Here is a 22,442-nt window from a genome sequence, read left to right on the forward strand (position 1 = left end):
TAGGGTAGAAGTGAAGAGGAACTAAAAAGCCTCTTGATGAAAGTGAAAGAGGAGAGTGAAAAAGTTGGCTTAAAGCTCACCATTCAGAAAACTAACATCATGGCATCTGGTCCCATCACTTCATGGGAAATAGATGGGGAAACAGTGGAAACAGTGTCAGACTTTATTTTGGGGGCCTCCAAAATCACTGCAGATGGTGATTGCAGCCATGAAATTAAGACGCTTACTCCTTTGAAGGAAAGTTATCACCAACCTAGATAGCATATTCAAAAGCAGAGACATTACTTTGCCAACAAAGGTCCATCTAGTCAAGGCTGTGGTTTTTCCAGTGGTAATGTATGAATATGAAAGTTGGACTGTGAAGAAAGCTGAGTGCCGAAGAATTGACGCTTTTGATCTGTGGTGTTGGAGAAGATTCTTGAGAGTCCCTTGGACTGCAAGGAGATGGAACCAGTCCATTCTAAAGGAGATCAGTCCTGGGTGTTCATTGGAAGGACTGATGCTAAAGCTGAAACTCCAATACTTTGTCCACCTCATGAGAAGAGTTGACTCATTGGAAAAGACTCTGATGCTGGGAGGGATTGGGGGCAGGAGGAGAGGGGGACGACAGAGAATGAGATGGCTGGATGGCATCACTGACTCGATGGACGTGAGTCTGAGTGAACTCCAGGAGTTGGTGATAGACAGGGAGGCCTGGCATGCTGCGATTCATGGGATTGCAAAGAGTCGGACATGACTGAGTGACTGAACTGAACTGAACTGACACAATATCCTTTCTGTGTTGGTGCTTGTATTTAAGACTGTAAATCTCATCAGCTTTTGCACAGTTAATGTCTCTATTAGACTCTTTAGAAAAGTATCTTTTATGGTTAATAAAATGTAAAGACTATACCTGCTATTATACTAGCTTTCATTCTTACATATTTTCACAGGGAACCTATTTTAATGAATTTATTTTGAGAAGTTTTAAATCAAATTCTATGTCAGGATTTTACATTAATGTCCAATAGGTGGTTAGATTTGTTCAATGTTAAAATAGGTATTATGGTAACTTCCTCATCAGTTAAATTACTAATTTAAAGTATAACATGTTTTTTATTAAGGAAAGCTAACTTATAGAGAAGTTTGGCTGAGAATAGACAACTGTTAAGGCCCTTTGTTGTACAGAATTCTGTGCTTTAATAAATCATGATGTTGTAATAGGAAAAATAAATAAATAGAAATGAGCTCTCCAGGGATGGTTTGTTCTGTTTTTTTTCTGGGTGTTTCTTTTGCTATAACAGAAGAAGTGTAGTATTTAGGGATGGGTGACATTAATTTTACTAGGCAGTGTATCCTTGGCTTTGAGATGAAGTGAATTGGATCATAGGACACAAAAGTGACGTAATTATGAAAAGAAGATAAATGATTTGTGTGTGTGTGTGTGTATATAATAAAAATATGAAGACAATTTGTTTTCTTGGGTTATTATTAGTACCAGTTTATTTTTGTGATTTTAATATAATTGTCTGTTACTGGCCTAATAAAACTGCCTTTGCTCTTTGCTAGTTAATGTTTAATCTCATCTCTCATAACTGTTTTGCAGAATCATAGACCAGTCCAACCATGTGGAGATAGCATCCTTTCCGATCTATAAGGTACTGTTCTGTGCGCGTGGCCACGACGGGACGACAGAGAGCAGTTGCTTTGCGTTTACAGAGAGTTCCCATGGTTCTGAAGAATTCCAGATACATGTCTTCTCCTGTGAAATTAGAGAAGCAGTAAGTGTGATATTTTGTAGCAATTTGCTATTGAGATGACTCAGTATTTGATTTGAGTCAACAATAGTTGAAATCAAATCAACTATTTGATTTCACTGTCAAATAATTTAGTATGTGTGACCAAATACCATGTTACATAATAAGTTTGGAGTATCTTTCTAAATAGAAAGTTAATATTTGTGATGGCATAGAATGAAATATGGAAATTTAAATCTGGTTACTCTGTGCTCTGAAGTGGTACTCTCAGTTTAACATATGTAACAGAAAAATCCCACTTGATCAGCTGTCCTCCCATCCCACCATGGTGGTAATTACTCAGGCTTAGAAGGGAAGAGTATTTTTGCCCCTCTTTTATTGTTTTGCCCAAGTTGGTTGTTCTCTGTGACTTTAAAAGATGTCTATAACAATACCTGTTTCTCTACTGAGCCTTCCACTTAGACGTTGCACTGAGATTGTGTTGTAGATCTCTGTGGTTTTCACTTGTGATCATTTACTATGTGCATTTGTTCAGAGGCTGGCTTTTGTTCTATAAAACTGTTTTAATTGTAAATGCAGATGCTCCTATTCAGCAGAACTGTTTGAAGATGCCAGTAAGTTCCTCACACTAATGGTTAAATGTTAGTTTATTTTTAGACTCAGAGTCAAATGGCTGTTACATATATACATGGGGAAATTGCTTTCTTTTTGGTATCTGTTGAATTCTTCTCAAATTAAAAATAAGTTGCACTTTTAGAACTTTGGTAATTATACAGTAACTTTTAGAGGCATTAATAAGTGGGTTTGGATGGACAAATCTCAGGTGTGTTTGCTTTTGGAAATATAAATTGTCAGCAGAAAATGCTAAAAGCAGCAGTTACTCTGTTTTCTCTTTACTGTGAAACGTAAATAAACCATTTTATTAACAGGAGTTCTGAGAGTTTATTTCTGGCCACAACATGGGAACTCATAGAAATGTATATTTCTGTGTGTCTGATACTAACCATGAGCAGTATGTCACTTGTTATGCCCTGGTGATCAATTTTATTTACACTGAAACAAACATGTACAGACATAGAAGTTCTCTGTCAGAACTGTGCCCATGTAAGGAGTTCAGATTTGTTTTGTTTTAGGTAGTTCTAAATTTATCTAAAATAATTCTGTTTTATCCATGTGTGTATGTTGCATGTATATAAATATATATAAACGTGTGTATATATAAATATATATATAAATAGAGATACATATATCAATACATATACCAGTGTGTATACATACATACATGTACTGACTGCTTGGCAAAGTGTATGATAGAGTGAATGAGTACAAGTGTGTCTGATACATAGGAGACAGTGAATATAAATATGTTGAAAGAATGTTTGTGTATTTGTGAATTAGGGGGTCTATTTCTGATCCTTACAACTCCACTACAGAGGTGGGGAAGCAGATGGTAGAATCCCGGCATTTCATGTTGGCAACCATCATTTAACATTCCTGTGTGGATTCTGGATAATTGGCACTCAACAATTAAAAAAATGAACTTTGAAGAATTGGAGAACCTGCTTCTTGGAGAGGCAGAATCACTGCTGTGGAAGGAAATTGAAAGGCACCTGGTTGCAAGCATTTTTTATAACTGTGATGGTATGAAACTCTCTTTTTGGATTATAGCATCCACTTGTTTATGTGGGGGGTTATTTGTCATCTTAAGAGCTTTAATAGTGGGTAAGCAGTGGATAAAATGGGGGGGGGGATTCTCGGCCTATTTTGGGTATAGTATTAAATAGTATATTTCTAGAGAGGGTATTTGGTACATGTAGATTGTGAGAAAAGTGATGTTCCTGTATTTAGTTTTTTTTGAGTAAATTTTTCAAAGAGTTACATTCTGGGACATTGATGGTAAAATTGTTTGGAGAAAAAATACTTGACAGTCATCATTCAGTTTTATTATGAGCGATCATTTCTAAATACAAATAACCCAGTATAGACATAGGGCTTATGCCAGGCACTGTGTTAAATACTTACTTGATACTCATAACATCTCCATAACAGACTAGTGATCTTACACTTCTCTTTGCCTGGAGCAGTTATAGATTATGCCTGTTGTCTAAGTATATTATTAAAGCCTCCATTTTATTCTCAAAAGTGTTCTGGTTTGGGTAATAAATTGGTTACCATTTCCGTATCCCAAGTCTAAGAGAATAGATAATAAAGCTGGTTTTCAGAGGAAGTATATGATTCTGAAGACCCACATATTTTTCAGTAACAGCTTTCCTGTTACTTTATTATAAAAAGTAAATGTAGATTTTTACCTTTCAGTTACGCTTTATAAAGGGATATTTTGGTCATTCCAGCAACCTTTGGGTTTTACTCATGCCTTTTATAGAAGGTGTCTGATATCTTCCTGTCTCCTCTCAAAAAATAATGACTTGCCCTTTGTCGCATTTACTGGTTATCTGGTTCCCAGAAGTTTCTTGTTCTATGGTGAAGGGACAACATTAGTTCTTAGTATATGGGCCCCTCTTAATGGGTACAGACAGTTGGCAAAGATAGCTCTGGGACAGACGACAGATGTTCTTACTGCTTAAATATGTACCATGTACAATGTCGCTAATTTGTTTTCCATTGTTTGCAGAGTCCCTGGATGATATTTGAAGAAGTTTGTCAGTTAAAAGCAAGAAGACAACTTCTAAACAGAAAGTTGCAGCATGGCTGACACTACCATTTGTCACTGTGATATGCTCTTATTTCACCATAAAATTCCATAAGCAGCAGATACCAGCTGTGGTAGAGGGGAAGCCCAGTGTGGGTGATGGCTTTTTGGGACCTATGACATGAGGATTAGGGTTTCCCACAGGAGGGTTAGGACATATTTGATCTGTTACCCTGGATATTCTTCTGAGGGACTCTGCTGGAGTGGATGTTAATTGTCTATGGCAAAAGAGTTGGGGGATCCACCCAGAAGTATCTTAATGCTGATGATCTTTGTAGAAGGAACATTCTGGTGAAGAATTGCAGACAAAGCATAATATCAGAAAGCATAGTGAAAAAAGCCATAAAGGCATGTATTCTTGTTGATCTTTGTGGATATATTATACAACGCTGTTTTTAAAGATACAGTTAAAAGTCTTAGTTGACTCTTTTAAGAATTTATTTCTACTAGTCAGTGTAGCTGTTTCCTTCAAAACAGATTTTTCTGTTTGTATGTTATACTTACTATTACTAGTAGTTCTCAGTGTTGTATTTTAGAACAGGTTGTTTTCATCTTCTGTTAAAGGCATTCAGCTGTATTTTATGATAAATACTAAGAATATCATTGAGAAGATCTTTATTCTTAAACCTCTGGTTTTTCTTGGGATTGCTGATACACCACTACATAAAACAAAACATACTCTTTGGGAAAATATTGTTTCTAAACATATTTATTGAGATGGTATTTTAGCAAAATGCCTTATTTTGGAAATTAATTTGGAAGTTGTATTCTTAGTATTTTTCTCAAATAAGTTGATTTTTATTATTAAAAAATTTCTTAGTTGATAGTGCCTTTTTTTTGTTCCTTTCAGTAGTATATTTGAGCAAGTTTTAAAAATTTTAACAGATACCTTTCTGGGTATTCTTTTATAGGATGACTTTTCTACATTTATTTTTTGAGTGAACATTTTCTTGATGCTTATTTTTAAAAGAGATGATTCTCTTTCACCATTATTAGTGAAAAGGCTTTATTTTAGAAGAATTGGCTATGTTATTTAAGTAAATATTTTGTCTAATAGTATTTCTTGGACTGTTAACATGTACTACATATTTGAAAATTTGGAAACTACTGAAATACCAAAGAAAGGTTACTCAGAATTCCACAAGAATTAAGATTTTGGTGTATCTCCTTTCCACATATCTTCCTGTGCCCTTTTCCCCAACTCTTCAAAAACAACAGCCACCACCCCAAGAGATAGTTTTGTGTTTAACTAGTGCTTTCTATAGGTACTGCCTCCTGGGGAAAAATTGTACTGTATTATTTGTTAATAAACCTTTTGACATCTGCAAAGAAAATGCCTGTTCTAGATTTTGTGTGTGTGTGTATTTAATAGTGTGATGCATATAGAATATTTTCCATGGTATTATGTCTAAAATTTTCTTTTCATGATGAGATCAGTTATCCAATTTGTTCCAATAACTATAGATACTGATAATCATTGTCTTTTAAGCCACTCTGCCTTACCCATTCTTGGATCATCATTCCAGCTTATTCACAGACTCTAGAACTCACAAATGATTTTAACCTTGTTGGAAATAACAACTTCTAAGACATAGCCAGGATTAAATATAGGAGTGGATTAAATTGTTGTTAATGTACTGTTGAGTCCTTCCTTCAAAAACAGAAAGTTGTAGTCTTATTCCACTCCCTCCACTCCCATCATTCTCTGCTACTCTGGCTCCACCCTGTATACTTAGGTTTTTAAAAAAGTTCCTGATCCTTGCCCATGCTTTAGAATTTGCCAAGTTTTTTGACTTTTTTTTGGTGTGGACTCAAATGGCAGGCTTGCTGATAGCTCTGATACAAAGAAAATGAAATGACTATAGGAGAGAATAATAAATATGGTTAGGGTTTGACTCTACTAATGTATCAAAAATTATAGGTATTCTGTTTTCACATATAATGTTTTCTTAAAAATATGCTTAAAATTTGTTTTGTTTTCTTCAAAATATATAAAGTAAATGATAGACTTCACATTGTATTTGAAGTTAGGAACTGGGGAGTACTCAACTGAAAAAGTTTAAAGTGCCTATTTACACTTTACCTTGTAGGCATACTCTTTTTTTTTTTTTAGTTTTTTATTTTTTAAATTTTAAAATCTTTAATTCTTACATGCGTTCCCAAACATGAACCCCCCTCACACCTCCCTCCCCATAACATCTCTCTGGGTCATCCCCATGCACCAGCCCCAAGCATGCTGCATCCTGCGTCAGACATAGACTGGCGATTCAATTCTTACATGATAGTATACATGTTAGAATGTCATTCTCCCAAATCATCCCACCCTCTCCCTCTCCCTCTGAGTCCAAAAGTCCGTTATACTCATCTGTGTCTCTTTCCCTGTCTTGCATACAGGGTCGTCATTGGTAGGCATACTCTTTAGTGACTTATTTCCAGCATGTTCTTTGATTCTATTGTCCTTAACACTTAAATTATTGCACTAAGTGAATTAAAGATCCAGTTGAGACTGAACATACCTCCTCTTGTGTTACCTAATGATTCCTTGCCACTCACCCCAAGCACTTTCAACTTAACCTGTGCTGAAACTTAAGCTCCATGTTCATTTTTGTATCCCTTGCCCCTAAAACAAATACTTAATACACAGAAGACACTAAAAGAATATTTGTTGCATGAATGAGTGAATTTATCATTGGCTTAATTGTATAAAATTTGAAGTATAAAGTTTTTATTAATATTAATCCTTTGTTTTATTTTTACTTTTTATATAAAATTATAATAGCATTAACATTTTATAAGCAGTGTTATACAAATATGATGCTGTTGCTGAAGCTCAACTTTGGGATGACAGGCAGCATTCTTATACTGTTAAAATGTATAAGTCAGTTAATTTAGATAACTGTTGATTTGGCCCTGGAAAGGCAGTTAGGGTAATCATTCAGTACTTAGGTGTAAGTGTGGCTGCTGGAAGTTTTTGAAGTTTGTGATGGAGTGTGTGTATGAGAAAAGGTAGGATATAAGAATGTAGCAAAAATAGAAAATTGAGGAAAGACCTCCATACTTTAGGAAGTTCTGTTAATGAGAGTGCTCTTACTTCAAGTGAATTATAAAATATTATAATCTTAGACTAATATTGAGAGTAATTTGCATTCACTTATCCAAAGTGAAGGGTTTGTTAATATTCAGAGAAGTCTCTTTACTAGTACCTTCTAGTGTGAGATTTTGAAAATATTACTTTTGTTTAAATCATTCTTATTTCATCTTGTTTTTATTTGTTCAATGCGTGGGTGACCTGAGAGATTTGAAAGGTCTTTTGTGCTTCAAGAATACAAATTTGAGATGATATGGTACTTCTTTTAGAACCAGGGAAGAAAATAACCTCTGGAAGATTGTGAGATTTAGAGTGCTCCTCCATATTAGGGGAGGAGAGTAAGTCATTTATAATATATATTGCATATTTATATATTAAGTAATCACCAGGGTGGCTTAATACTAATAAATAAAAACATTTCAGATTCATTCATTTTGCGACACATTTATATAGCAACAGCATTGGGAAACAACACTGGAAGCTCTTTAAATCATGTTGCCATGTTTTGTTTCATTTTGCAAAGAACAGAGTTTATTGTATGGCTCAGGATCTAGCCCTCTGAAGCTGAGGGAAGTGAAAGGAGAAATTGACAACTTGGGCTAAAACCACATTTGTGTGTGGTCACCGGGAAGATTTAGATGCTAGCATCATTCTAGTAATTGTTTTAGGATTCATTCTTTTCAATATAGTATCTTATGAGTCCTAGAAACATCTATGTCCTAGAAACATCTATAAGTACATGCAACTTCTTTTGTGACTTTAAACATCTTTATTATGCTGTTTATTAAATGCCAGATTGAAAGAAACAAACTACAGTTGATCCCTGAACAGTGTGCTGGGAGGTGGAGTATATTAGGGGCACTGACCTTCTGCTCAGTCAAAAATTCATGTGTAATTTATACTTGGCCCTCCACTGTTCCACATCTGCTGATTCAACTAACCATGGGTCATGTACTGTAGTATTCAGTGTTGAAAAAGTATAAGTGGACCTAGGCACTTTGAACCCGTGTTCTTCAAGGGTCAACTGTGTGTGTCTGTGTGTGTGTATACACTATATGTTACAAACTCTCTCTCTCTCTCTCTCTCTCTCTCTCTCTATATATATATATATATATATATATATGTATATATATATGCTTACCCTATATCTACATTGTCTATTAAGAACATTGTGACCTTGGAAATTATAGATTCAAGAATTAGGGTGATCAAAATGCAGTTAAAATCTTTATCTAATATTATTTCCACTTTTATTCTTTTAGGTAAGCAGAATTTTATATAGTTTCTGTACAGCTTTCAAACGTTCTTCTAGACAAGTATCAGATGTTAAAGACTCGGTTATTCCTACCCCCGACAGTGATGTGTTTACCTTCAGTGTCTCGTTGGAGGTAAAAGAAGATGATGGAAAAGGAAACTTTAGGTGAGATTATTTGGAAAAAATAAAAATTAGTATTTTGTCTGAAATATAATATTGACTAATATATAGGTTCCAGAAATTATACACTGTTGTTATAAAGCTTTAGGATGATACAGAAAAACTTCATTGGCAGATGCATGGTTCACTTTTGTCAGGCTTTTCAGATAGTTTATGTAAATTATTTTCTTGATATTTTAAAATTCTGATACACTTACTATAGAAAAATTAGTAGAAGTAAAATTAGAATAAAATTTTATGGTCTTGTCAATAATCACTTTATTATTAAAAATCACTTTATTATTAAATAATATAAATTATTAAAAATAATTTTTAATATCAAAAATGTAAAATTATTTTGTCAAAATTCTTAAAAATACATTTTGTCACAATTTTATCAAAAATATTTGATACTAGGGTGTACTTTTTAAACTTATATTGGAGTACAGTTGATTAACAATGCTGTAATAGTTGCAGGTGTATAAAGTGATTCAGTTATCTGTATACAAGTCTCTATTCTTTTTCAAATTCTTTTTCCATTTAGATTTTTACAGAAGAACAGTGTTCCTTGTGCTATACAGTAGGTCCTTGTTGGTTATTTTAAACATAGTATGTACATGTCAATCCCTACTATCCCTCCCCCTCCACCTCCAGAGTGTATTTTATACAGTTATATATACATATATATATGTAGTTTTTTTCTTTTAACTTCATGATGTAAGAATTTTCCCATTAAAATGTTTTCATTTATTTATTTTTTTAATACTTATTTGGTTGCATCCTGTGGGATCTTGTCTTATGGGCTCAGTAGTTGCTGTATGTCTGCTCTCTAGTTGTGGCATGTAGGTTTAATTGCTCCATGGCGTGTGGGATCCTAGTTCCCAGACTAGGGATCAAACTCGTGTTCCCTGTATTGCAAGGTGGGTTTTGAACCACTGGACCACCAGGGAAGTCCCTAAAATATTTTAAATTAGAATTGTTTTTAATAGTTGTCAGTAGTATTTTGTATGATTTGACCATCATTTAATTAACTGTTTCCTTCTGTTGTATATTTGGAATGTTGTTCTTTAGTTTAAAAATAGGCAGATAATAAGAAATAGTTATACTCTTATTGATCACCTATGTGATTACTTTGCCTTTGTTTCTGACAATAATTATTAGGTATTTTATCTTTTTTTTTTTAAGTTACAGAAATTGAGACTTAGGTCAAATAAGTGACTGAAAGTATTTTTCCTTTTCAGATAAGACAGCTTATATTATAAACACTGTTTTAAAGGACTAATTCTTAAGAATTGTCAGTCTGGCCTAGGCTAGAATTTAACTTGCCCTGATCTGTTCCTCTTTGTTCATCTTTTATTTATATTTTCTTGGATTTGTCACAGTCATCTCTAATTCTGGATGTTTAAAAGTAAGCTCTTTTTCTCACTTGTTTTGCCTTGAATTTAACTGTGTTAAAAGCATTCATAACCGTATAACCCGTTAAACCAGAAATATAACAGTCTTAAAATTAAATAAACCATGTTCCCAAATTTGTTAAAATTTAAAAACTAAAATTTGAAATGATATAATTTTAAAAGTTTTGATTTAAAATATACTATGGTTACAAGGGGGAAAGTGAGGGGAGATGAATCAATTGGGAGAATTGGGGTTGGCATATATACACTGCTATATGTTAAAAAGACAACTAATTAGAACCTACTGTATAGCAAGCACAAGGAACTCTACTCAGTACTCTGTAATGACTTGTATGGGAAAAGAGTCCAGAAAAGAGTGGATATATGTGTATGTATAACTGATACAACCAAAGTTTGTTATTTACTTTGTGTCAAGGTGAAAGTTTGATATATCTTAATAAGGTTGTTAAATACTCTTGTTTCATTCTAACCTTGAAATAGATGACCATTTTATTGTTTTTAATTATTGATCATTTCTGTTCTTTTTTGCATTTTTCAGTCCTGTGCCTAAGGATCGAGATAAATTTTATTTCAAATTAAAACAAGGAATAGAGAAGAAGGTTGTGATTACAGTGCAGCAACTTTCTAACAAAGAATTAGCTATTGAAAGGTAAGCAGCTTGCTCCTACATACTATCCAAAACTTGTATTGTTATTGTTTCAAGAGACATACTATCAAATCTCTGCTGTGTTACTGACTGGCTTTTCACCATGTTTCAGTTTCTCCATTTGAAAATGAGAATGAGGATAATAATGTTTTCTCCTCTTAAATATGTTAGATGAAACTGGTTCGTTGAAAATCTCAATTGATGGGGGTAAATAAACATGAAATGGCTTTATTTTTTCAGTAGTAACTGTTTCAATCCAATTTGGGCTTTTTCTTGCTCTTCCTTATTTACATATAGGACAGACACCGTCCCTTCTTAATCATTTTTGATTATTAAGAAGTCCATTTATTTACTGAGATTTTAGAATCTTTAAGAGATTTGTATTTTAAATATATAAACACACCCATACATACATACACATGGGTGTGCATGCATTTCTGTATTTATTTCTGTGTTTAATTTTTGTTAGCAGTAGATATAGCAATGTGTTAAACTTTTTATTTGGAAAAAATTTCAAATTTACAGAAGAGTTAAAACAATAAAATTAGTACAGAGAATACATGTATACTCAGAATCACTTACTAATAACGTTTTATCCCATTTGCTTTCCAAACATTTTCTCAGCCTATGTCTCAATTTTTCCTTCCTTACACACACTCATAGACACACACACACACCCCCACACACCCCCACACCGAAAAACATGATTGGTTTTCTGAACAGTTGAAGAGTAAGTTATATATACCATGATGCTTTCCCCTTGTCTACTCCGTTAGGAAATGTGTCTTTCCTAGGAAAACTACGGGTAGGGCTATCTCTTAAGTAACCACATTACATGTATCAACTTCAGTAAACTTATTTTCCATATAATACTTTTTATCTAATCTACTATTTGTCTCTGATTTTGCCAGTGAACCCAGTAATGTCCTTTCCCCCCCCCATCCAGTTTGGGATTCACATTAGGATCAGATACTGCATTTAGCTGCCATATGTCTTTAGGTTTCTTTAATTTCGAAAGATTTCCAGAGTCTTTGTCTTAAAACATGGGCATTATTGAAGAATACATCTCTTTTCCCTCTTGTTAATATGACATTGCTCAGTTTGGATTTATCTAATATTTCCTCATGATTCAGTCAGTTCAGTTCAGTTGCTCAGTTGTGTCCTAGTCTTTGCGACCCCATGAATCGCAGCACACCAGGCCTCCCTGTCCATCACCAACTCCCGGAGTTCACTCAAGCTCACGTCCATCGAGTCGGTGATGCCATCCAGCCATCTCATCCTCTGTTGTCTCCTTCTCCTCCTGCCCCCAATCCCTCCCAGCATCAGAGTCTTTTCCAATGAGTCAACTCTTCGCATGAGGTGGCCAAAGTACTGGAGTTTCAGCTTTAGCATCATTCCTTCCAAAGAACACCCAGGGCTGATCTCCTTCAGAATGGACTGGTTGGATCTCCTTGCAGTCCAAGGGACTCTCAGGAGACTTCTCCAACACCACAGTTCAAAAGCATCAGTTCTTCTGCGCTCAGCTTTCTTCACAGTCCAACTCTCATATCCATACATGACCACTGGAAAAACCATAGCCTTGTCTAGACTGATCTTTGTTGGCAAAGTAATGTCTCTGCTTTTGAATATGCTATCTAGGTTGGTCATAACTTTCCTTCTAAGGAGAGATGCAGATAATTTATTGCTGCATTGATGATTTCTCTCCTTCACAGTGTATCACATGTGGAGGCTCTTAATAACCATCTGTCCCTTTCTTGTGATGGTAATTTTTGATTTCCAGCCAAGATGTCTGATTTCTCCACTGTAATTCCTTTTTTGTTTTTCTTTTCCCCTCTCTCCCTTTGTAACTAGTAAGCAGTTTGTTGGGAGACCAAGGAAAATATCTTGCTTCTCATCAAAATTTCCTGTTTGGTTTTGCTTCTCATCAAATCAAAATTTTCTCTTGGGTTTAGCTTTCATTCATAATTCTTTTCTGATCCAGTCTTTATCATGATGAATGCAAAGTGGTAATTTTCCATCTTTTGCATTTTCTCGAGGCAGCCCTTGACATTTCTCCTGTAAGCCAGACCTCTCCCTTTTTTTCCCATTTATTACTGTTTGTTTTTGATATTCACTCTTGAATTCCCTCTCTCCTGAAATAGTTCATGATTCACTGTAGTGTTTAATTATCTAGGTGCTCAAATTATCCCAGAATTTGCCAGGATCCCAGTCAAACCCTTTGTCTTTGAAAAATTCCCTGAGCACTTCCCTTCTGGTGTAATAAAAGGCATTTCTCTTTGGCGTAACAAAGGGCATTAACCAGTTTGTAGTATATGAATAACATAGGCAAAGAAGTGTTAGGTGTTAGATAATTTAACTTTAAACAAATGGTAGTTACAAATATTGAAGTTTTATGATTAAATGATATATTATGCCTGTACTATGCTTGTACGTAAAGCAGTCCTTCCTTTTACTAATGAGAAGCTCCAATGGATTAATTTGAATATAGAAACCTTGGTGAATATAGGTGAAATAGTTGAATGCCTATTTATGTTTTCATTGTTAACTTAAACATTTATACATACATTTAAAATATATTGCACATAATAATTACTTAGAAATGTTGCCTTTGCGCATATTCTCATATTCATAAGGCAGCTTAATTCAGGCTCTTCTCAATAATCTTTGACATTAATGCCTTCATCATTACTTAGCTATTTTTTGAGTAACTTTAGGCATTTTTCCAGAGCATAGTATCTAAACTTCTGCCAAAGTTGTTTGAGATGAAGCACTTTTTGAATGATATATATTGCTTTCATTAGAAATTTTTCTAAACCAGATGTACTTTGTTTGTATAACAGTAGAATAGTTTAAAAAATTCATTCCATGTATAGCTACTTAATATATTGCTTTTATTTTAACATAATTAATGTAGATGGTAATGTCTAACAACCATGTGTTCATATACTCAGCAATACTTACCAAATTTGTTGTTTTTTTTGCTTCTTTTTTCACACATCTATCAGATGATCTCTAAACATCCAAACTAAACGTGACTGAGATTGCTTCTGGCTAATGGGACTTGCCCAAGCAATACTTTGTTTAACACAGCAGACAGAATTTTCTATGACGTGGGGTGTTTTTCAAATACTTGAATTTCCATTTTTTTTTTTTTAAGAAACCCTTGCTTTTATTGGATTATATTTGTGTTTAAATCAGAAAATGTGAATAGTGGAATTTAAGGTGATCCAGTAGGTGGCAGTCTTGTCAAGGGAATTCTTAACCTCTGAATTTTAAGCACTGCTGTCGACAGAGTTCATCATGTTTGGGAATGCATGTAAGAATTAAAGATTTTAAAATTAAAAAAAAATAATAATAAAAAGATCATAAAAAAAAAAAAAAAGACATCTGTGTTAAAGTAAATACTTCAGATCACATAATTTTGGCTTACCTTCTGAGATGGAAAGTGATTTATCATTTTTAAAAACAACTTCTCATTATGTGAAATGTACAACATACACAAAAGTAAAAAAATAATATATTGAACCTCAGTGTACCTATCACCCATTCTGGATGCTAATTTGCAATATTTTGGGTTTTAAAAATGATAATTTTTATTATGAAAAATTTATTTATCTGTGAATTCAAGTTCAAGGATTCCTTCAGTTCAGTTCAATTGCTCAGTTGTGACCGACTCTGCGACCCTGTGAACTGCAGCATGCCAGGCCTCCCTGTCTATCACCAATTGCCGGAGTCTACCCAAACTAATGTCCATTGAGTTGGTGATGCCATCCAACCATTTCATCCTCTTGTCCTCTTCTCCTGCCTTCAATCTTTCCGAGCATCAGGGTCTTTTCAAATGATTCAGCCCTTCGCATCTGGTGGCCAAAGTATCGGAGTTCCAGGTTCAACATCAGCTGTTCCGAAGAACACCCAGGACTGATCTCTGTTAGGATGGACTGGTTGGATCTCTTTGCAGTCCAAGGGACTGTCAAGAGTCTTTTCCGACACCGCAGTTGAAAAGCATCAATTCTTTGGTGTTCAGCTTTCTTTATAGTCTAACTCTCACATCCATACATGACTATGGGAAAAACCATAGCCTTGACTAGACGGACTTTTGTTGGCAAAATAATGTCTCTGCTTTTGAATATGCTATCTAGGTTGGTCATAACTTTCCTTCCAAAGAGTAAGCATCTTTTAGTTTCATGGCTGCAGTCACCATCTGCAGTGATTTTTGGAGCCCAGAAAAATAAAGTCGGTCACTGTTTCCACTGTTTCCCCATCTATTTGCCATGAAGTGATGGGACCGGATGCCACGATCTTAGTTTTCTGAATGTTGAGCTTTAAGCCAACTTTTTCACTCTCCTCTTTCACTTTCATCAAGAGGCTCTTTAGTTCTTCTTTGCTTTCTGCCATAAGAGTGGTGTCATCTGCATATCTGGGGTTATTGATAGTTCTCCTGGCAATCTTGATTCCAGCTTGTGCTTCTTCCAGCCCAGCATTTCTCATGATGTACTCTGCATATAAGTTAAATAAGCAGGGTGACAATATATAGCCTTGACGTATAAGGATTCCTTATTTGTAGATAATTGTATATACCATTTGGTCTTGACTGCTTTGTAGGCAAGTTCAGTTCAGTTTAGTTGCTCAGTCGTGTCCAACTCTTTGCGACCCTATGAACCGCAGCATGCCAGGCCTCCCTGTCCATCACCAATTCCCGGAGTCCACCCAAACCCATGTCCATCGAGTCAGTAATGCCATCCAACCATCTCAACCTTTGTTGTCCCCTTCTCCTCCTGCCCTCAATCTTTCCCAGCATCAGGGTCTTTTCCAATGAGTCAGCTCTTTGTATCAGGTGGCCAAACTATTGGAATTTCAGCTTCAACATCAGTCCTTCCAATGAATACCCAGGACTGATCTCTGTTAGGATGGACTGGTTGGATCTCCTTGCAGTCCAAGGGACTCTCAAGTGTCTTCTCCAACACCACAGTTCAAAAGCAAGTACTTGTAGGCAAGTACTGTGTCATTTCTCCCAGAATCTTCAATATCTAGCGCCATGCTAGGAAGCACTGCTTTATAGTTACATAGTCCTTCCTTAGAACTTCCTCTGTGCTGAGCACTGTTCTAGATGCTGCCTATGAGATGTAGATGCTATTGTCTTTATTATACAGTTAGGGAAACTGAGGCTAGAGAGGTTAAATAGCTTTCTTGAGGTCATACAATCAAATACCAACTACCACATAAATATTCTTACTCTGGTCTTTTTAAAAACTTGTTGAGTAAGTGAATAAAAAGTATATAAAGATTTTATAAAGTTAGAGCATTGACTAAATTCACTGTAATTTGTAGAGAATAATAGAACGTTGTACCTGATAGACTCCTAACTTGTTTAGAGGATATGTGAAGACTGTTCTCATGTTTTGAAGATTTGTTGTGTTCATGTTCTTTTGCTTTTTTCAAACATTCATGTTAGATTTTACATATTAAGCTTTATTTAGAAACTGGACATAAAAAAAATTAACAGGCAACATTTATTGACTTACTGTAATGGCCATTGTAAAATTTAATTGTCATAACAACATGTGAGAGCGATATAATAATTATTATCCTATTTTTTTTTTCAGAAGATGAAAGAGAAACTTAATGAAATTAAGTAACTCAGTCAGTTGGCCAGAAACTAATAGAGCCAGGGTTTAAGCCAAGCCATTTAACTTCTGAGTATATTCTTTTAAAGACTGTACCCAATTAAATTTTGTTTATATGCTAAATTTAAAATTAAACCAATTAGAAAATAAATGGATTGGTATTCTTTGGTGTATTTCCAGTGGAATTTGAAAGGGAGAGTATACCTGGGGCATTCAAGTGATTGCTCAGTGATTTCAAACCCCGGGACACCTTGCCCTGGGAGAAAAGCTGATTGATTTGTTTAGGAGAAGACCAACAATAACAGCTGAGGGGTGAAAGCAAGATGATTGTAATCTGAAATGTGTGAGATGAGCAGCCTAAGCCTAATTATTGAGAGGTTCCAGTTAAAATGTCAGAGCAAATCCAGTCAGGTCAAGCTCTTCTGGTGTTTCCAAAGTGGAGATGGCAATCTTCTCTGTCCTTCTCCAGCTGATATTTTCATGGATTTTGGTCTCACCATGTGTAGAAATACTGCAGATGATTTTCTTATATACCCTGAAATTGATATGGATTTTAAAGCTTTGTCTAGTATTTGAAATACACTATATACATGATAAGTAGCGTTATTGCATAGTACCCACTTCGATGCTTTGATGGATCATTGGTTATGCTACTGCTGCTGCTAAGTCTCTTTAGTTGTGTCCGACTCTGTGCGACCCCATAGACGGCAGCCCACCAGGCTCCTCTGTCCATGGGATTCTCTAGGCAAGAATACTGGAGTGGGTTGCCATTTCCTTCTCCAATGCATGCATGCTAAGTCGCTTCAGTTGTGTCCGACTGTGCGACCCCATGGACGGCAGCCCACCAGGCTCCTCTGTCCCTGGGATTCTCTAAGCAAGAATACTGGAGTGGGTTGCCATTTCCTTCTCCAATGCATGCGTGCTAAGTCTCTTCATTTATGTCCGACTGTGCGACCCCATGGATGGCAGCCCACCAGGCTCCTCTGTCCATGGGGTTCTCTAGGCAAGAATACTGGAGTGGGTTGCCATTTCCTTCTCCATTGGTTATGCTAGATAGCCAAAAAGTGAGTGGGAAAAATTTCAGTTTTTGTTGTATTTGTTTTATGACTAGTTGATTTTTGCTAAGTATTACGTCTTAATTTGTAATAAAATGATTCAGGGAAAGTAATACCATACACGTTTGGAAAACTGGCCTCTTCACAGTTCCTTAACAAGAAGTGGAGTTGTAGTGATGGTAATTTCAGACTTTGTGGAAGGTTAGCTGGGGAGGGATTTTGGCTTCATGGTTTATGTCTGTCAGATCACTTTGTTCCCAGGGATCTGCCATGATGCCTGATGTGTGAGTCGGAATGAAGTACTGATATAGCAAGCAAAGTGTAATGGCTAGATTTGTTGTAAGTATGCAGCTTCATTTGTACTGAGTAACATGAGCCATAAGCTAGGAAGAAAATATTTCCATGGGTTACTTGTATCTGATCCTAATTTGGGAGAGTACAATCATTGCATATACATATACATATACATATATATATATGAATGAAACACATCACTACTAGACGGCAGTTTGATCATTTGTAGAGTGATTCAGAGATGTGCCAGTTTTGATAATAAATTGTTTCAGTTTTTTAATTTGTGCTTGCTGGCTTAACTCAAAAACTATATAATGAGAAGCTGACGTAGCTATAGTACAATACACAAACTAGAAAATTGACATTGGTGTAGTCTATAGATCTCTGTTGGAGCTCTTTTTGAATACTTTTGTAAATCATATATACTTCTATAATAGAATAATAATTTCTTGTTTTTCTAGTGGCAAAAGACCTTTATTTAGCTTTATTTAACTTAAGGTGACTGATCAAGATAGTTGTGGACAAAGAGGCTATCAGGTCCTAGCTGAGAAGAGTTCCAAATTGTTCAAATGCAGTGATTTTTTTTGAAAATTGAAATATATTTGACATATAACATTGTGTAAACTTAAAGTGTACGACATGTTGATTTAATGTTTATATATTGTAATATGACTGCAGTTGTAGCATTAGTCCCTCTGTCACATCACATGTTTATCAGTTATTTCTTTGTGATTGGAATGATTAAGGTCTAGTCTCTTAACAGTGTTGACTGTTTTAACTATAGTGTGTGTTAGATCTTCAAGACTTATTTACCTCTGGTTGCAAGTTTGTACTCTGAAACAACATCTCTCCTATTCCCTCACTTCCCAGTAACCACCAGTTTATGCCCTGTTTTTACGAGTGTGACTCTTTTAGATTCTTCATATAAGTGATATCCTGCTGTTTTGTCTGTCTCTATCTGGCTTACGTCACTAGCATAATGTCCTCAAGACCCATTTTTATTGGTGCAAATGGTGAGATTTCCTTCTTTCTCATAGTTGAATAACATTCCCTGTACACCCTTTCTTTAAAAAATTAATTAATTAATTTAATTAATTAAAAATTTTTTTGCATTTCTTTTCCATGGGGATGGTCTTGATCCCTGTCTCCTGTACAATGTCATGAACCTCCGTCCATAGTTCATAAGGCACTCTTATCTATCAGATCTAGTCCCTTAAATTCTATTTCTCACTTCCACTGTATAATCATAAGGGATTTGATTTAGGTCATACCTGAATGATCTAGTGGTTTTCCCTACTTGCTTCAATTTCAGTCTGAATTTGGCAATAAGGAGTTCATGATCTGAGCCACAGTCAGCTCCTGGTCTTGTTTTTATTGACTGTATAAAGCTTCTCCATCTTTGGCTGCGAAGAATATAATCAATCTGATGTCGGTGTTGATCATCTGGTGATGTCTATGTGTAGAGTCTTCTCTTGTGTTGTTGGAAGAGGGTGTTTGCTATGACCAGTGCATTTTCTTGGCAAAACTCTATTAGCCTGTGCCCTGCTTCATTCTGTATTCCAAGGCCAAATTTGCCTCTTACTCTAGGTGTTTCTTGACTTCCTACTTTTGCATTCCAGTCCTCTGTAATGAAAAGGACACCTTTTTTGGGTATTAGTTCTAAAGGGTCTTGTAGATCTTCATAGAACTGTTCAACGTCAGCTTCTTCAGTGTTACTGGTTGGGGCATAGACTTGGATTACTGTGATATTGAATGGTTTGCCTTGGAAATGAACAGAAATCATTCTGTCGTTTTTGCAATTGCATCCAAGTACTGCATTTTGGACTCTTTTGTTGACCATGATGGCTACTCCATTTCTTCTGAGGGATTCCTGCCTGCAGTAGTAGATATAATGGTCATCTGAGTTAAATTCACCCATTCCAGCCCATTTTAGTTTTCGGATTCCTAGAATGTCGACATTCATTCTTGCCATCTCCTGTTTGACCACTTCCAATTTGCCTTGATTCATGGACCTGACATTCCAGGTTCCTATGCAATATTGCTCTTTACACCATCGGACCTTGCTTCTATCACCAGTCACATCCACAACTGGGTACTGTTTTTGCTTTGGCTCCATCCTTTCATTCTTTCTGGAGTTATTTTTTCACTAATCTCCAGTAGCATATTGGGCATCTACTGACCTGGGGAGTTCCTCTTTCAGTATCCTATCATTTTGCCTTTTCATACTGTTCATATGTTAACTTATATGCAGAGTACATCATGAGAAATGCTGGGCTGGAAGAAGCACAAGCTGGAATCAAGATTGCTGGGAGAAATATCAATAACCTCAGATACGCAGATGACACCACCCTTATGGCAGAAAGTGAAGAGGAACTAAGAAGCCTCTTGATGAAAGTGAAAGAGGAGAGTGAAAAAGTTGGCTTAAAGCTCAACATTCAGAAAACGAAGATCATGGCATCCAGTCCCATCACTTCATGGGAAATAGATGGGGAAACAGTGGAAACAGTGTCAGACTTCATATTTTTGGGCTCCAAAATCACTGCAGATGGTGACTGCAGCCATGAAATTAAAAGACGCTTACAACTTGGAAGAAAAGTTATGACCAACCTACATAGCATATTGAAAAGCAGAGACATTACTTTGCCAATAAAGGTCTGTCTAGTCAAGGCTGTGGTTTTTCCTGTGGTCATGTATGGATGTGAGAGTTGGACTGTGAAGAAAGCTGAGCACCGAAGAATTGATGCTTTTGAACTGTGGTGTTGGAGAAGACTGTTGAGAGTCCCTTGGACTGCAAGGAGATCCAGCCAGTCCATTCTAAAGGAGATCAGCCCTGGGATTTCTTTGGAGGGAATGATGCTAAAGCTGAAACTCCAGTGCTTTGACCACCTCATGCGAAGAGTTGACTCATTGGAAAAGACTCTGATTTTGGGAGGGATTGGGGGCAGGAGGAGAAGGAGACAACAGAGGATGAGATGGCTGGATGGCATCACTGACTCAATGGACCTGAGTCTCAGTGAACTCCGGGAGTTGGTGATGGACAGGGAGGCCTGGCGTGCTACGATTCATGGGGTCGCAAAGAGTCAGACACGACTGAGCGACTGAACTGAACTGATTGATTTATTTTTGGCTGTGCTGGATCTTCATTGCCATGCAGTCTTTTCTGAGGTTGCAGCAAGGGGGGCTCCTCTGTAGTTGTGGTGCGCAGGCTTTTCATTGCAGTGACTTCTTGCTGGGCTCTAGGTCACGTGGACTTGAGTAGTTGTCGTTATGGGCTCAGTAGGTGCAACTTCTGGGCTCTAGAGCACAGGCTCAATAGTTGTGCCTGGGCTCAGTTGCTCCATATCATGTGGGATCTTCCCAGACCAGGGATCGAACCTGAGTCTCCTGCATTGGCAGGTGGATTCTTTATCTCTGAGCCATCAGGGAAGCCTGTTGCCACATCCTCTTTATGTATTTGTCTGTTGCTGGACACTTAGGTTGTTTCCATATCATGGCTATTGTGAATAATGCTGCAATAAACACAGGTGCATTTATCTCTTTGATATCCTGTTTTCATTTCCTTTGGGTATATACCCAGAAGTGGAATTGCTGAATCATATAGGAGATCTAGTTTTAACTCTTTGAGCCGCCTTCATTTTGTTTTCCATATTGTCTGTACCAAGATCCACTTTTATTGTTGAGTGTATCTGTACCAAGATTTATCTTGAGTGGATCTGTACCAATTTACATTCTTGATTTACATTAGGAAAAGAAATTTTGACTTATAACGTGGCTATTAAGTAATTAGAAGAGATGATGTATTTTAACTGCATCCTCCCTTCAGTCACTAAGTCATGTCTGACTCTTTTTGCCCCATGAACTGCACACCAGGCTTCCCTGTTCTTCACTATCTCCTGGAGTTTGCTCAAACTCATGTCCATTGAGTCAGTGATGCCATCCGACCCATCTCATCCTCTGTCAGCCCCTTTTCCTCTTGCCCTCAATCCTTCCCAGCATCAGGATCTTTTCTGATGAGTCTGCTGTTCACATCAGGTGGCCAAAGTATTCGAGTTTCAGCTTCAGTATTGGTCTTTCCAATGAATATTCAGGGTTGATTTCCTTTAGGGTTGACTGGTTTGATTTCCTTGCTGTCCAGGGGACTCTCAAGAGTCTTCTCCAACACCACAGTTCGATAGCATCATTTCTTTGGCCCTCAGCCTTCTTTATGGTCCAGCTCTCACATTCATACGTGACTACTGAAAAAACCATAGCTCTGACTATACAGACCTTTCTTGACAAAGTGATGCCTCTAGTTTTTAATACACTGTCTAGGTTTGTCATAGTTATTCTTCCAAGAAGCAAGTGTCTTTTAATTTCATGGCTGCAGTCACCGTCCACATTGATTTTGGAGCCCAAGAAAATGAAATCTGACAATTTCCACTTGCCATGCAGTGATAGGACTGGATGTCATGATCTTCACT

General features: G+C 36.3%; 1 protein-coding gene across 6 annotated transcripts in view; it reads left to right on the forward strand.

The window, feature by feature from the left end:
- The window catches only part of RABGAP1L (RAB GTPase activating protein 1 like), a 726,671-nt gene that overhangs the window by 89,603 nt on the left and 614,626 nt on the right, over positions 1 to 22,442 (forward strand). For all 6 annotated transcript variants that reach the window (XM_042229119.1, XM_027975891.2, XM_060396625.1 and 3 more), the window contains 3 exons: positions 1,586 to 1,760; positions 8,797 to 8,954; positions 10,902 to 11,012. In XM_042229119.1, coding sequence (XP_042085053.1) covers positions 1,586 to 1,760; positions 8,797 to 8,954; positions 10,902 to 11,012 — 444 coding nt within the window. The remainder of the gene's footprint in view (positions 1 to 1,585; positions 1,761 to 8,796; positions 8,955 to 10,901; positions 11,013 to 22,442) is intronic.

The sequence above is a fragment of the Ovis aries genome, chromosome 12 (genome assembly GCF_016772045.2).
Source record: "Ovis aries strain OAR_USU_Benz2616 breed Rambouillet chromosome 12, ARS-UI_Ramb_v3.0, whole genome shotgun sequence".
Classification (NCBI taxonomy): domain Eukaryota; kingdom Metazoa; phylum Chordata; class Mammalia; order Artiodactyla; family Bovidae; genus Ovis; species Ovis aries.